Genomic DNA, 17,291 nt, shown 5'->3' on the forward strand with positions numbered 1-17,291 from the left:
CGGCCAGTTTTTTGCATTTTTTAGTAGAGACGGGGTTTCACCGTGTTAGCCAGGATGGTCTCGATCTCCGGACCTCGTGATCCACCCGTCCGGCCTCCCAAAGTGCTGGGATTACAGGCTTGAGCCACCGCGCCCGGCCGAAGTCCCATTCTTAAAGGTATAACATTTTGAAGCTCCCCAGTGTGACAAGGACAGAAACATCCACAGGAGAATACTTTTTTTTTTTTTTTTTTTTAACTCCCAAGCCTGGGAGTTCATATATATAAATTGAAAGGTATCTGTGTCTGTCACTGGCTCCATGAGAAATCTGAAAGGCTTGCCGTGGCTTGCTACTGTGTCCTACACCACCTGACTTCACTGTTAGTTTTTTTTTTTTGACAGGGCCATGAAAACCACCTATGGTAATTGTCTGTACCTTCTGCAAATCTGTACCTTCTGAAAATCATGGCGCCGCAGAGAATGGTTGGTATTTGGAAGGCTGTGTTGCTTTCATTTTCTTCCAAGGATTAGCGTTGTGGGTTGAATTATGTTCCTTGTCCCTTGCCCCCCACAAGGATATTTTTTTCGAGTAGGTGACATGGGTAAGTCCTAGTCCTCAGTACCTCAGAATGCAACCTTATTTGGAAATAGGATCTTTATAGTGGTGATAAAATTAAAGTGAAGTCAATAGGATGAGACTTAAGCCAATACTGACTGATGTCCTTATAAAAAATGGAGATCTGAACACAGAGACAAACATGCACAGAGGGAAGACAATGTGGAGAGGCACAGGGAGAAGATATAAAAAATGTAGTATTTTTCAGAGGTTTGAGATAGCTTGGATATAGTTGGGACAAGAACACAGCAATAAACTGTGTGGGGAGATTGAAAGTCAGATGTGAATTAAAATATTTTGCAGATTGCTTGTGTAGATAGATAATGATCTCAAGGTCCAGTTTACATTTATTTTCCCTGTGATATCTTGGAACTACATAAATTGTCTAGAAATTAGGTGTAATCTCAGGAAAAGTTAGCAAAACTCTGGTTTGACTGAGATTTGGTTTCTGATACCTGGTAGAACATAGCTTTAAATAGAAATTAAATATAGTTATGAAAAATAAAAGTTTATTTTTTCCCTCCTTGAGCATCTACTTTTATGTATTGAAATTTTACCCCTTACAGATGATTTAAAACTTTGCTTTCTTCGAAATGTATGAAATGATGATGATTTTGGTGAAAGGGATAATACTGTCTTAAACCACATAAGGGGAAGGCACTGTCAATGGGACTCTCATGGATGAATAGCATTCCCTTTGGACTCAGTTTTGAACACCTGAACAATAAAATAGAAGATTTAAAAAATACACATAATCACTCACAAATTCATCTGTAACATCTTTTGCATGATCTTTGTTCTAGTATTTAACTGAATTTTTCCATGGATAATCTTCTATAGCCATTTTCTCTCCTACTGTTCTACATTCTTTTACCAGATTATCTCAAAATGTATCTCTGATTTTATTATTCCATAAATAAAATCCTTCAGGCTTTTTAATTTTATATATAAGAAAGAAACAAAAACAAAGACAGCCAATCTAAATAGAGGTACCCTCTTCTTAGTAAAGCTGTCATATTACGAACCCAATGAAACTTCTGCTTTACTTTCTGCTGCTACATCCCCTATCCCTTTGGGTCACCAAATAAGTTTATTCTCTAGCCTGTAAGACCTGTTGGCATTATCTCCTGTATGAGTCTTATCAGATTATTTTCTCTGCCTGAAATGCCCTCTTTCTCCCTTTATTCAGATTCTAGCCCAACCTCTATAACTTCTTCAACTGACGACTCTCTCCCTTGTCTGTGCTGCTATAGTATAATGATCCCCAAAGTGTTTGACTGTGTGCTATTATCAGTAAAATATGTTACTCCTCCAACATATGCTTATTTATATGCTCATAGTTTATGATCGTGTGTATAACAAACAAAAATAGAAATTAGGAAAGTTTGAGATAAATATAATACTAAATGTTATGATTTTCTTTTTGCATGCAGGGGGATCATCTTGTGTAGTATATCCATGTCCCTTTTACAAGATGAACTAACTAGACTAACTTGGTCTTTAACTAGTTGGCTAAATTTCTTAAACTTTGTGAAACTCTTTCTTCTCTCATTTGCAAGAAATATCTGTAATGATTTTTCTATTAATATAATTCTTGCACATTTTACTTCAGATTGTTAATAGTTTTTCCCCTAAGTGTTCATCTACCAAAATGGATGGTAAGTTCCTTGAGGGCAAGGATTATGTCTTGTTCCTCTGTTTATTTCTCAATGCAAATGGTATCTTACATTTAACAGGCACTGAAAAGTGATTTGTGAGGATCAACGGATTCACGGGGTTTTCTCCTGGAATTGTCAGAATGCCAAGGCAGTTCTTAAGTAGATCCCTGGATGAGGAAGCCTCTCTGTGAAGGACAACTGTTTGTGATGAATGAAGGGAAACAGAGCTCTTACTGCATTGCATATAAGATGGCCTCTCATTACTTGGATTTCTGGTAGCGCTGTGTACTTATTTAAAGTTTTAATCATCTGACAGTTATTTACTGGGTGCCTATAATTTGCCAATCACATGTTTTTTTCCCCTTTATTCTTGTCCCATAAAACAAAACAAAACAAACAAAACACCCATTCTCAGAGCTTCTCTACAACAGAAAGACACCAAACTAAAAATAAAAAAGCGTGAATCTCAGGAGGAGAAGTTCTGAAAGACAATCTAGACCATCTGTCCATGTGATGCTTGATTTTCTCAACAGCATCACATCAAGGGAATTGCCAATATTTTCACAACAGCTTCTTGCAGGAGGGTTCTTGCGGCTCCCATATCGTCCATTCAAACTCCAGGTAGCTGTGAGCTGAAAAGCAATTATGCTTTATGTTGAGGAAACATCTGTGTTCCTGGGACTTCTACACCTTTGGGAATCTAAAACAGTTCACATCTCTCCTTTACACATTTTGAACCAGATACAACATTTCCATTGAGTAGTTTTTTTCCATATTAAATACTTGCAAGTGGCCAGGTGTGGTGGATCATGCCTATAATCCCAGCACTTTGAGAGGCTAAAGGCAGGTGGATTGCTTGAGCTCAGGAGTTTGACACCAGCCTGATCTGTACCCAAAATACTAAAAATTAGCTAGGAGTGGTGTGCACCTGCAGTCCCAACTACTTGGGAGGCTGAGGTGGGAGGATGAATTGAGCCCCGAGTGGTGGAGGTTGCAGTGAGCCAAGATGGCACCACTGCACTCCAGCCTGGGCATCAGAGTGAGACCCTGTTAAAAAAAAAAAAAAAAAGAAAAAAGTTGAAGAGCAGATTGCTGATGACAGAAGAAAAAAGACATTTTAGTAATATCAATTGTCATGAAACTTTGCTAAGGTGTCATAAGATTGATTTTTAAATGCAAATTTTTAATAACATCCAAATATTTCCATTGGATAGAAGTGTAAATTGGTACGCTTGTGCTTGTATTACTTTGTTAGCCATATTATATTTTGGGTTGTTGCTTGCTTAAAAGTGTGTTAATCTTGTTTATTTTATTTTATTTCTTTATTTTTTCTGAGACGGAGTCTCGCTCTTGTCGCCCAGGCTGGAGGGCAGTGGCGCAATTTGGGCTCACTGCAACCTCCGCCTCCCGGCTTCAAGCGATTCTCCTGCCTCAGCCTCCCAAGTAGCTGGGATTACAGGCACGTGCCACCATGCCCAGCTAATTTGTATTTTTGGTAGAGACGGGGTTTAACCATGTTGGCCAGACTGGTCTCAAACTCCTGACCTCAAGTGATCTGCCCGCCTCAGCCTCCCAAAGTGTTGGGATTACAGGCGTGAGCCACCATGCCTGGCCTAATCTTATTTTTTAATCAAATGAAATTCTTGAGAAGATGAAGCATATGTGACTCTTCTTTAAGGTTGTCCTGCACAGTTCTGTGTGCACTGTTGTGCCACAGCTCCTGTTGGGTCTACCCAGAATACGGTCAAGAAGAGATATTTATACTCTAAAATGTCATGTCTCCTTTGGCCTGTGATTAGTTACAGGTGTCCTGAGATTAGGGTAATTGCATCTTCTCCCATCCCTTTGGGCCTAGGAGTGGTGAAATCTTCTGGCTGTTATTAGCCCCAGGTGCTTCACCTTCCCTTGTAGTTTTCCCTAAATTTTGCACATACATTTAAAAATATTCATTTTGTTAAGCTTTTTTTCAATGATTTTCTCGAGATGATTGCCAGAACCCTCAAAAAGACAACACTAACACTCATTTTAGGCTTGAGGCAGAGAGAGAAGAAAGAAGAAATTAACTATATGTTTCCATTTATGACAAGTCTTTCTGGAACTTGAAGATTATTGTTTAAAGACACTTTACCAATTCCAAAGGAAAACATTATTATATGGCTAAGTTTTCAATGATTAAAGTATGAGATCCTTACCAAACCTTTTAGAAAGAATTATGTTCTTTTTTTCTGATTCAAAGCAAAGAGATTTTTCATCCTTTCCTCAGAATATATACTGAACATTATTTGCACAGTATTCAAAAGACACAGAAGGCAAATCAGAGGAACAACTTCTTTATATTGATACATGCTTTTTACATTAAAATTAAAATCTATCAAATACTTACTCTGTTGCTATTGTGGCCTTTTTGTAGTATAAAACTTTAGCATGTCCTCCCTTTCCAATGAGCCCCTTTTCACCATCATAATACATCAAGTTTAGTTAACTATACATTTTTTACTGAATATGTACTTCATTTGAAGTCTGTTTTAAGTAGCCTCTGCATGTGTAAAGCACCTATTTTTCAACCCCTTCTCAGAGTTTCATTTTTCGTTTTATATCTACTGTTTAATATGACAAATGCTCCAAAAATATTTATAAAACCTTTTCTTACTTTTCTCTCTCTAAAAATGTTTAAAGAGAAGGTTCAAGTTTCTTTTTGCACTAAAGATCATTATGGGATGGGCTCCTAATAGGCCCAACCTAGAGAAAAATCTGAGTTATTGTTTGGTCAAAGAGGGTTACACAGAAGCCAGCTCTGAATTACTTCTAACGAGAAGAGCAAGGCTCCTGTTTTCGCTTGTCATTTATCTTCTCTTGCCTTACTCTTTTCTCCTATTTTGCTTTTTCTTATCTCTCTTTCAAAATTTTTCTCTCCCTCTTGATGCAAAGCTATATTTTCCTTTCCTTTTCTGTGCATTTTCCCATCCTATTTCCCTTCTTTCTGTCTCTACATTAAGAGAGCACAAATCATTTACAGCTTGGTCCACTCAGCCTGAATCTTTTCCACTTTGATCCACAAACTTCTATTTCTTCTCCTTTGAACCCCTGATTTGCTCCCTATGTCCCTCATGGAGCGTGTAACCACCCAAAGTTTGGCCCGGGGATAAGGCCAGGAAGCACCAGCTACTTGACAGTAAAGTCGCTGGTCCTACGTGTGGGCTCTAGGGGGCGATGCAGTGTAACGTCCTGGTACAGGAGGAGCAGCAGTCTTGCTCCCCACAGAGCTTTGAGGAGCTGGACCAGAAGTGGGCTCCACAGAGAGAAGATACCGGTGCTGGGAAGCACCAGTGCCCTGAAGAAGGGCCATTTCTAGAAGCCCCGTGCTGACATAAGGGTGCTGGTTCCTCTTCAAGAGCCCACTCTCTGGGGTGGGGCAATATCTCCAGCAGAGGTGGATTGGAAAGGACCCCCCCCCACCCGGCCGGCGTAAGCCTAGCTGGAGCCATGGCCTCTGCGCGCATCTCGACGCTTGCGATGCTCTTCACATTGAGTGAGTAATATACCCTTCCCATTTTCCACTCGCATGATCCGCTTACATGCTCTTCAGCAGCTTCACTGATGCAGCTTGGATTAATTTACAGGTGGGCTGAGAGCTCAGTCGGTGACTCAGCCAGAAGATCAGGTCACGGTCGCCGAAGGGAATCCTCTGACTGTGAAATGCACCTATTCAGTCTCTGGAAACCCTTATCTTTTTTGGTATGTTCAATACCCCAACCAAGGCCTCCAGTTCCTTCTGAAATACATCACAGGGGACAACCTGGTTAAAGGCAGCTATGGCTTTGAAGCTGAATTTAACAAGAGCCAAACCTCTTTCCACCTGAAGAAACCATCTGCCCTTGTGAGCGACTCCGCTTTGTACTTCTGTGCTGTGAGAGACACACTGATAGGGGCTGCAGGGGGAGCAGAACACAAACTTTGAGTCTAGTAAAACCCATTTACTTGAAGCCTTTGTTCCTCCACGAGAGTGGTGTGGTTCCAGGATATGTCACTTATTATAGTAAAACTACAGTTTAAAACCATAGAATTTGCTCATTCAGCAAGTGTTTATTGAGTCTTGATGTGCCAGGTACTGGGCTAAGCACCGGTCATAAAAAGGTGAAAGAAGTGTAAAACAAATAGAAAAAAACATAGGGGAAAATTACCATGACATTAGTCTGGGCAAGGAATTCCTTCCTTCTTTCCTTTCTTTCCTTTCTTTTCCTTCCTTCCTTCCTTCCTTCCTTCCTTCCTTCCTTCCTTCCTTTCTCTTTCTTTCTTTCTTTCTTTCTTTCTTTCTTTCTTTCTTTCTTTCTTTCTTTCTTTCTTTCTTTCTTTCTTTCTGAAAAGGGGTTTATTTTCAACAGACATTTCTTTTTATACCAAGGTGAAATGTCATCATCATCATAATTTTGCAATGTCACATACCCGGTTGAGACCATTAAAAAAATTAGGTTCATGGGATACATGTCCAAGTTTATTACAAAAGCATATTGTGTGATTCTGTGGTTTGGGCATCTATTCATCCTGCCACCCAAAGAGCGAACATAGTACCCAGGAGAGAGCTTTTCATCTCTTGTGAGCAAGGAATTTTTGGATATGATCCCAAAAGCACAGGCAACAAAAGCAAAAATAGACAAATGGTACTATATTAAACTAAAAAACTTCTGCACAGCAAAAGAAACAATAAACAGAGTGAAGAGAAAGCCTATGGAATGGGAGAAAATATTTGCAAACTCTACATCTGATGAAGGGTTAATATTCAAAATATTTAAGAAACTCACATACCAAAAGCACCCAAATAACCTGATTAAAAAATAGGCCAAGGACCTGAATAGTCATTTTTCAAATGAAGACATACTGAGAGGTATATAAAAAATGCTCAATATAATTAATTATCAGGAACGTGCAAATTAAGACCACAATTAGATATCACCTCACAACCTATTAGGTTGGCTATTATCAAAAAGACAAAAGATAACAACCATTGGTGAGAAGGTGAAGAGAAGGGAACTCTTCCACACTGTTGGTGAGAATGTAAATTCCGTAGCGTGCAGCCATTATGGAAAACAGTAGGGAGGTTTCTCAAAACACCAAAAATAGAACTACTATATGATCCAGCAGTCTCACTACTGGGCATATGTCCAAAGAAAATGAAATCAGTATGTTAAAGAGATATCTGCACTCCCATGTTTATTGCAGCACTATTCACAATAACCAAGATGTGGAATCAACCTAAGTACCCATCCTTAGATGAATGGATAAAGAAAACATGGCATATATACACAATGGAATACTATTCAGTCTTAAAAAAGGAAGAAATCCTGCCATTTGTGATGACACAGTTGAACCTGGAGGACATTATGTCAAGTGAAATAAACCAGACACAGAAAGACAAATACCACATAATCTCACTTATTTGTGTAATAAAAAAGTTGAATTTATCGAAGCAGGGTAGAATTGTGGTTACCAGAGGCTTGTGAGGGGAATGGAAAGGGATTGGAGAGATGTTGGTTAAGGGATACAAAATTTTAATTAGATAGGAAGAATAAGTTCAAGAGATCTATTGTAATGGTGACTGTAGCTAATAATGTATTTACAACAGAAATTTCTTTATTTCTTTTTTATTTTTTTTGAGATGGAGTCTTGCCCTGTTGCCCAGGCTGGAGTGCAGTGGAGTAATCTCGGCTCACTGCAACCTCCACATCCCAGGTTCAAGCTATTCTACTGCCTCAGCCTCCCAAGTAGCTGAGATTACAGGCACCTGCCACTACCCTGGCTAGTTTTTCGTATTTTTGGTAGAGACGGGGGTTTCACAATGTTGGCCAGGCTGGTCTCGAACTCCTGACCTTGTGATTCACCTGCCTCAACCTCCCAAAATGCTGGGATTACAGGCGTTAGCCACCGCACCCAGCTGCAACAGAAATTTCTAAAAATTGCTGAAAGTAGATTTTAAGTGTTCTTACCACAAAAACGATATGTATGTGAGGTACTGCATATGTTAATTAGTTTGATTTAGCCATTCCACAATATACACATATTTCAAAACATTATGTTGTATACCATATATATATATATATATATATATATATATATATGCACACACAATTTTATTTGTCAATTTAAAAAGGAATTGAAAGAAGCTGTCCTTGATCTCTATGTGCCAGGTGTCATTCCAAACATTAATGAATGCATTTGATTCTCATAAGTATTATCATCAGCTTCACTTTACAGATGAAGAAGCAAAGTCACAGACTGTATCTTGCTCAAGTCACAAAGTTAATAACTGGTAAATTGCAACCCAGGCAGTCTGTCTCTAGGGCACATGGTCCAACCACTCCACTCCTCTGCCAGTCTATAGGCTTCTTGAGGCAAGAGACTGATTCTAGTGATGATGTAGCCCTAACTCCGGAAAGGGTTGCTATCAAAAAAGTGTTGGTTATATGAATGAACAATAAACTGACACTCTAAAACGGTTTGGTGTGTGCCAAGATAGAGAATTCAAAAAAAAGCTCTATGAGATGAGGATATAGGAATAGCTTAGCTGTGAAAGAAGACAGAAGCAGTCTGTAATAGGAGGAGAGTTTGAATCAAGGAAGGGTGTAAACATGTAGTTCTTATAAGGATGGTTGCTTACAGTTCCTATGTTCACATCTTACGTATGCTCTTGAGAGGAGCTGGACTTAATGCACTTTTCTCTCTTTATCTTTTCCCAAGTTTGAGTGTCCTGGGAAGGGCTCTGTTTGGCTCAGTGTGAGTTAGGTGGCTTTTCCTTGGACTAATCAGTGGTGGCCATGGGTGCAGGCTGCTTGGATTAGCCCAGCTTGGGTTCTACCTTTGGTGACTGCGGCTGGGAGTGAGGATTCTGCAGGTTAGCAGCTCTATTTTGAACTACATGGTTAAAAGGAGTGTGTCCCAAAATAAGTTAATTTTTACACAGGGATCTATATCTGTTTATTTTTTTCCCCAAATGGATAGCCAGTAGTTCTTATACCACCTCCTGAAAAATTCACTTTTGCCCCATAGATTTGAAATACCACATTTATAGTACCTTAAATTCCTACATATACCCAGATCTACTTTTGAACTCTTGATTTTTATAGTTTTGTGCTAGAATGTGCTGCTTTAGGGAGATTCACTCTGCAGCCTTCGGTTTGTACCTTGTGATTTACCCGCCTTCTTTTCCTATCCCTCAATCCATCACATACCCTAAGGAGCCTTATACACAAGGATGTGGACATGTTAACCCACATGTCTACAGTCTAGGCAAACAGTGATCTTTTGGCCACCCATTGGGCCTAGAGTTGTGTACACAGGTGGGATATCTGCTTCTGGGAAGATAATCCTTGAGAGAGGCCCATGCAGATCTTAAAAGTGGGTTTGGGGATGTTTGTGCAGGGAATTCTGAAATCCTGGGTACCCAGAATATGGTCAAGAAGAGGTATTTAGACTCTAAAGGGTCATGTCTTCTGTGTCCTGTGATTTTCTCATGGGGAAGGGATAGGAACACCTGAATGATGGCTGGGGTGGAGGCACAGAACTCTGAGCAGGGACATCACTTGCTCAGGTCTAGGGGTGGCAGTGTTCTGTACCATTATTGCCAAAATGCATTTGAGTTCATGAAACCATGGTATCTGTTTTAGATTTAGGTACACAGATGCCATAACTCTAGGTGAGCCCTCAGCCACCATCATTGCTTCACTCCAAAGGAAGTTCATGTCCATAGGGATATTTTTAGCACATTACACCATTGACCTGGCTGTGTGGCCTCTTTCTGCCTTTGATACCTATAAATACATTTTATGCAAGTCCTGTAAAGGAAAGAAGTCTTTTAATACAATTATCACTTATTTATTCATTTAGCTATTCGCTTATTCACTCAATGATTATTCGTGGAGTTTTGACTATGTGCCCGGCATCGTTATCATCCCTGAGGATGCAGTGGTGAACAAATCTTTCCCTCCAGTCATTCCCCAGGCTGCACACTTGTTGATATCATTTCCCTACCCAAATAGAACTACTTCTTAGTCAAAGAGATACAACTCTCAAGATACTTGCTTCTCAAGAAAATTCTCCAAGGTTAAGCTAGCTCTTAGATATTAATCTTTTGTCATGTGGTAGAGATTGGTGGTGGTGGTGACGGGAGTGGAGTTATGTAGGGAAATGGGAATCTATATTCCCCCCCTTTTTTTTTTTCCTATTTTTGTTTAATTTATTTAAGACCACCTCCTTACAACTTCCAGAGAGAAAATACAAAACAAGAAACAGACTTGGTTTCAAATACATAACAAGGTGCTGGAGTTTAAAGCATTACTGATAACATTGTTACAGAAGAATGGCAGCTTACTCCAGGGCACTTCAGTATTCCTGAGGAATAAACATGATTTCTCTTGTCCTCCCGCTGGGATGTTCTCAGGTGAAGTCATTGCTCCTGCTCTTTGACATATTTTCCGTGTAGAAGATATGGAGCCTGGAAATCATGCTGACAGTTGGAGTAAGCCATTCCTAATCCCATGCCAGAACCGAAGGCTAATGGCCACATTCTTTTTTTAAAGAAGGTAAGTGAGAAAACAATTCCTAATCCAAAACCAGTACCTATCTTCACGACCGCATCCGCCAGGCACCGGTCCCACTTCCTGCCGAGCTCCGACTGCGACATGTTCCCCACCGGCACCTCCAGCTTTCCTCTGACCCCCGCGCTCTGACCTTTTCCCCCTTTTTTAAGGTGGCTGAGAGGGAACAACTATGTCTTTTTAGAAGTTCTGTTTTGACTTAACGAAAAGTTAGTCTTGCATTCCTTTTTCCTGTTTGTTGGAAATACTCCTTATAACCAGATAAGCTTCAGGAAAAACCAGAAATTCTGGAGAATTTATCATCATTAGATTTCTTTTTCTCCCCGCTTTTGTATCACTTCAAGAACTTTGTGGAAAGAGAACTGAATTAAGAATTAGGAAGCATAGGTTGTTCCTGATTCTTCCTCTAAGTAACTATGTGACATTGGACATGTCATTTCTACTCTATGTGCCTCATCTCTTAATTAATGAAATTGAGATCATTGGATGGATTGTTGTGAGGATTGCTGTATGTATGAAATATGTCTTGGACCCCAAATAAGAGTGGCTATTTAGGTAGGCACAGCAATCAGATACCTAAGACACCATCCCTGTGGAGGAGCCCTTATAACTGCCCTGAACTGCTGACATTTGAACCATATCATGATAAATTACTTTCCTTTGGCCTTTGTTGTATCAGTTGGACCTATATTCTAATTTAATCTTTTATACCTGAAAACCTGCTTTCAGGAAAGGGGCTAATATTATCTATGTATATTGTGGTTAAGTTGTGTTTCTGCACCAATTTAAAAAAGTTATTGTGGAATCACAGTTTTTGTCCTTGAAATATAATTTTAAGCATTTTAGAGAAGGTAAAGGTAGAGAAACATGATTTGGGGAAGAAAAGTTGTCCTGGTTTTCCTGAGAACACTATATAGACAGTCATCTTCTCATCTATGTGAGAATCTGCCCCTGCCTGGATACATGGGAGACACCTCTCCCTGCAGTCTTCCATGCTACTTTCAGTCCTCCCTCCTCTCATCTTTCCCTGATTGTGTAGTGAGTTTCACTAGGTTCTCTGAAAGAATCTTTGAATTCCATTCTAATTCTCGAAAGGTGTGCTTCTGTGATATGCAAAAGTTGGCAGGGATTCACTGTAGTATAAGAACATGAATTCCAGGAGTGGCCATAGATAAGTTGTGGTCACTTGCTGTCATCAGCACTGAATTAATCTGACACAGATCCTGCAAAATGCCTCCTTCTGCAGTATCAGTAATGAACAAGTATTAAATAAAGTGATATTTAACTGTTAAATTAGCAATTATAAACTATATAAACAGTATTGACAAAGAGTAAATGGGTACTGAAATATACTATTGATGGCATAAACTCATATGATGCTTTTGGGAGGCAATCTGGCAATCTTCACTGTCTCTCTTTTCTCACTTTTTTTTTTTTTTTTTTTTTTTTTTGAGATGGAGTCTTGCTCTGTTGCCCAGGCTGGAGTGCAGTGGCACCATCTGGGCTCCCTGCAAGCTCAGCCTCCCGGTTTCAAGCTATTCTCCTGCCTCAGTCTCCAGAGTAGCTGGGACTACAGGTGCCCATCATCATGCCCGGCTAATGTTTTGTATTTTTAGTAGAGATGGGATTTCACCGTGTTAGCCAGGGTGATCTCGATCTCCTGACCTTGTGATCCACCCACCTCGGCCTCCCAAAGTACTGGGATTACAGGTGTGAGCCACCGCACCCGGCTCTCTTTTCTCACTTTTTACTCACCTTTCTACCCATTGAAGTGTGGTTTTTAACTTCCACCATGGGTCCAAACTATTCTTGCCAAGGTTAGCAACAAGTTTCTTGGGTTATATCCAATGATGATTGATTATTCCCTCTTTGAAACCTGGTCCTCTTTTGGTTTCTGGTACACCACTCTCTTTAAAAAAGAAAAAGTTAACAGCTGACTTTCAATAGACAGCAGTGAGGGAGCTGCTCTGCTGCATGTGAAACCCCAGCCCACCTCTCTCTTTTTGATGTTCTTATATCTTTGGCTGAACCTGCTCTATCCTTTTTTTTGTGGGCTTTTCTTCTGCTTACTCTTTAAAGCTTGTGTTCTTTTTTTTTTTTTGAGACAGAGTCTCACTCTTGTCGTCCAGGCTGGAGTGCAGTGGTGCGATCTTGGCTCACTGCAACCTCCACCTCCCAGGTTCAAGTAATTTTCATTCCTCAGCCTCCTGAGTAGCTGGAATTATAGGTGCCTGTCACCATGTCTGGTAAATTTTTGTACTTTTAGTAGAGACAGGGTTTCGTCATGTTGGCCAGGCTGGGTCTCGAACTCCTGACATCAGGTGATCTGCCAGTTGGTATTTAGGATTCCTCCCTTGACCTATTTATTTTCTTAGTCAACATTTTTTTTTCTGGGTAATATTATCCATGCTATGCTTCAACTATTATTTGCTGATTATTTTCAGCTCATATATCTCTTCTAAGCTTCAATTTAATATATCAAACTGGATTTTTGACCTATGTGGGTTTTCCAAAAGCACCTCAAATCAATGGTGCAAAGCTTAGCTCTTTATCTTTCTTCCTTCCTCCCCACCTCCACCAAATGCAACAAAACAAAACAAGATAAAGCCGCTCCTTCTTTTGTGTTTTTCATGTCAAACAACAGGACCATCATCCACCCAAGTGCCATCCACTTTCTTGCTCCAAGTCTGTCTAAATTCTGTGCCTTCTGCCTCTTTCTACTCAGTCTAGTTTTCATCAGATTCATTCTTCCTCTTCTCTTAGGTTTTAGTTTAGGTGGGTGTCACTGCTGCTGGGAAGCCTTCCTGCAACCCTACAACCAAAACAGTTTCACTTCCTGTGTGTTCCTATGGTGCTTTATGCTTTCCCGATCACAGCAGTTATCATGAGGACTATCATTGCTTTTAAAATTCTCTTCCTTCTCACTAGACCACTGGGTCTTTCTCGTCACTGAATGGCCAGTGTCTGCCTCAGTGCCTGACTCTAATATGGGCTCCACAAATATTTGTGGATTGAATAAATGGATACTTCACAAGAGTCTTAAAATGTTCTTACTCGAACCCAGGAAATCCTCTTTGCAGAAGCTAGTCTAAAGAAACCATTGGAAGTTTAGACAAAGATTTATGTACAAAGGTGTTTATCATAGTATTCTTTCTAAAATCCAAATGTTTAATACTAGAGAAATTGGTAAATAAATTATAGCACATTTCTACTATGTTGAGGCTATTAAAACTGGAATTTTATGTATATTTATTGATAAGAAAGAATGTTTGGAAAATAGTATTAAGTTGAAAAGAACTCCAGCATGTGCAAATGTGTGTGTGTTCATGTGCACACAGAATTCAATTGTGTTAACAATAGCCATGCAAAAACAGAGGATTAAAAAGCAGTATGCCTAAATATTATTAATGGTTATTTCTGGGATATGATATTACATATGATTTTTAAAATATTGTCCCATATTTTCCAAATTCTATATTTAGAATTAAGTATTCTTCTAACCAGAAAAAAGTCCCACTTAAAAAAATTTAAAATATCCCTCTTGTAGTTGGCTATTGCTATAGGGCATGGTTTTCTTTCATAACTTTAGGAACTTTCTAAAATTTGCTTTAACAATGGTCTAATTTTTTTATTATAATATATATAAAAAACAACATTAATGCAAGTGATATGCTCCTATGTGTTCACTCAAATACTTTTGAACACCAGAAAATGTTTTGTAAAGGAGTATATATATATATCAGTTAAGGTTCTCCAGAGAAACAGAACTAATAAGATATCTATCTATCTATCTATCTATCTATCTATCTATCTATCTATCTATCTTTCTATCTATCTGTCTATCTACACATAAATGCTTACTGGAATATATATTTATTAGAATATATATATGTAATTATTGGTTATGTATAAATCTTGGTCCAAGTCTAAAGGCTCAAGAATCAGGCGCACTGATGTTGGAGGGCAGGGAAGATGGATGTCCCAGCTCAAGCAGAGAGAGAAAAGTTGTCCTTCCTCTACCTTTTTGTTCTATTCAGGCCCTCAGTGAATCGGGTGATGCCCACCTGCATTGATTAGGGTGGTCTTTACTCAGTCAACCAACTGAAATGTGAATCTTTTCTGAAAACACCCTCACAGACACACCCCACAATAACATTTTACCAGCCACCTGGGTATCCTTTAGCCTAGCCAGGTTGACACATAAAGTCAACCATCGCAACCTACATAATACATAATATAATTATTAACACCATATATTAGTTTGCTAAGGCTGTGGTAACAAGAGGCCATAAACTAGGTGGCTTAAACAACAGACATGAATTGTTCCACAGTTCTGGAGGACAGGAGTTCAAAATCAAGGTGTTGGCATGGTTAGTTCCTTCTGAGGGCTGTGATGGAAGGACCTGTTCTTGGCCTCTGTTCTTGGCTTGGAGATAGCCATCTTCTCCCTGTACCTCTTCAAATTTTCCTTCTATTTTTGTCCGTCTCGGTGTCCATATTCCCCCTTTTTATAAGGACACCAGTCATCCTTCACCAGTTTGGATTCGAGCCCACCCAAATACCTCATTGTAACTTGATTACCTGTAAAAACTGTCTCCAAATAAGGTCACCTTCTGAGGTATTAGGGATGTGGACTCCTATATGCATATAAAGTTTTTGGGTGGGAGGAAGACACAATTCAACCCACAGCACACCACTACCATCAATAATTACTTTCATTCCGTAGGCTGAGGGATAGAAAAACTTCTAGTGTTTCTTCCTCCAGTTGCCTGGTATCCAGTAATATTCTCCAAAGTGAGGTAACAGGTGGCAACGCAGAAACATCGAGTTACATTGTTTGGCCTGAAAAAGGACGATCATTTTAGCTTGGTGATATTTCCTGCATTAAACATATTTTGTATTTTTTTTTTTTGAGACGCAGTCTTGCTTTGTCGCCCAGGCTGGAGTGCAGTGGGGCGATCTCGGCTCACTGCAACCTCCGCCTCCCGGGTTCAAGTGATTCTCCTGCCTCAGCCTCCCGAGTAGCTGGGACTACAGGCGCGCACCACCACCATGCCCAGCTAATTTTGTATTTTTGGTAGAGACAGGGTTTCACCGTATTAGCCAGGATGGTCTCGATCTCCTGATCTCGTGATCCGCCCGCCTCGGCCTCCCAAAGTGGTGGGATTACAGGCGTGAGCCACCGCGCCCGGCCCATAGTTTGTATTTTCATAGAACACTCTAGTTTAGAAATAACTTACTTATGTTCATTTAATTCTTATAATCTCTTTTGCTGAGATGAAGAAATTGTGCCTCTCAAATGGTGATTTGAATAAAATCGCACAGCTATCGAATCCAAAGGATTGTTCCAATTCAGTGTGTCTAACTTCTCATTCACCGTTTTCTTCCATAACTGAAAATAGACCCCATAGTCCAAACCAAGCTATCTGCTATTGCGTTTACAAAGAAATGTGATATTCCATAAATCGTGCCGATCTGAGACCTACTGACTTGGGTGAAACATTTTTTCTGAGTATAGTTACCACAAGAGGTCGCTGTTGCAACGAATTGAGTTTAAAGCGTAACCCATTTATTTTCACTTCTGTACAAGGTGTTTCAGTATCTTCAGGTCCCTCATGAAAACATCTTTGCTCCTTCACTTGTTGCTGAGGAAAGCCTGGTCATTTATTTCATGACTTGTGATAGCTCCTCTGTCAAAATGTTACTAGAAGCCATCAACACTCAATGATTTTTTTTTTTTTTGCATGGGAAAATGGAAAAATTACTGATTCAGAATGTTTTCGGCAATTCTAGACCTAGAAGAGGCACCTCCCAAATATTTTCCAGTGATTTTTTTTTCATTCCCATATCATAGGAGAAAAGAACTCAAACAACATACCACTATCTTTTCCACATTAATGTGAGTATCTAACATGTTTTGTTTATAGCATTCGGCTGATTCAATGAGTACTACCGTGTCTTTTGGATTCAATGAATACTACTGTGTCTTTTGGCTCTTTTGCTGAATGCCTTTATTTTTCTTTTCAGTTTTTGTGCTTCTGTTATAGGATTTATACTAATTATTTCCTGAAGGAAGTGTGTGTGGTAACTACAAAAAATTAGATATATAATCCTACACAACTGCCTTCTACTAGCCATGGTACTCTGCACTCTGAATCAGATAAGAAGAAAGGGAAAGGAACTACAATTTACTGTTGACTACATGCCACAGGTTGACCCTGAAATCCATCTCATTGTTCCCATTTTACAGATGAAGAAACCAAGACTCAGAGGTGTGAGCTGCCTGAGGTCACAAGGTGGCAGAGTTGAGATTCAGATTTAGATCTAGATCTGTCTGACACAGCCTGTGCCTTTTCTTCTTGTTCACCTCACCTCCTCCTTGGTTAAGTGAGTGATTCCAGACCAAATGTCCTATCCGCTGGTCAGTAGGGACTAACGAGGGGTTTGTTC

At 39.6% G+C, this 17,291-nt stretch overlaps 1 pseudogene and 2 gene segments (V, D, J or C); 2 read left to right on the forward strand and 1 right to left on the reverse strand.

Moving 5' to 3' along the window:
- LOC112629379 overlaps window positions 1-17,291 on the forward strand; it is an 881,832-nt gene that overhangs the window by 82,905 nt on the left and 781,636 nt on the right.
- Window positions 5,498-17,291, forward strand: part of LOC112629380 — a 766,638-nt gene continuing 754,844 nt past the window's right edge. Inside the window, 2 exon segments of the V gene segment in view lie at window positions 5,498-5,782; window positions 5,874-6,160. Coding sequence covers window positions 5,737-5,782; window positions 5,874-6,160 — 333 coding nt within the window.
- On the reverse strand, window positions 10,454-10,969 carry LOC112629381 (annotated as a pseudogene). Its single transcript, XR_003120582.1, has one exon. The product of XR_003120582.1 is annotated as an MICOS complex subunit MIC10 pseudogene (transcript).

This window comes from Theropithecus gelada, chromosome 7b (assembly GCF_003255815.1).
Source record: "Theropithecus gelada isolate Dixy chromosome 7b, Tgel_1.0, whole genome shotgun sequence".
In the NCBI taxonomy this organism is placed as follows: Eukaryota; Metazoa; Chordata; class Mammalia; order Primates; family Cercopithecidae; genus Theropithecus; species Theropithecus gelada.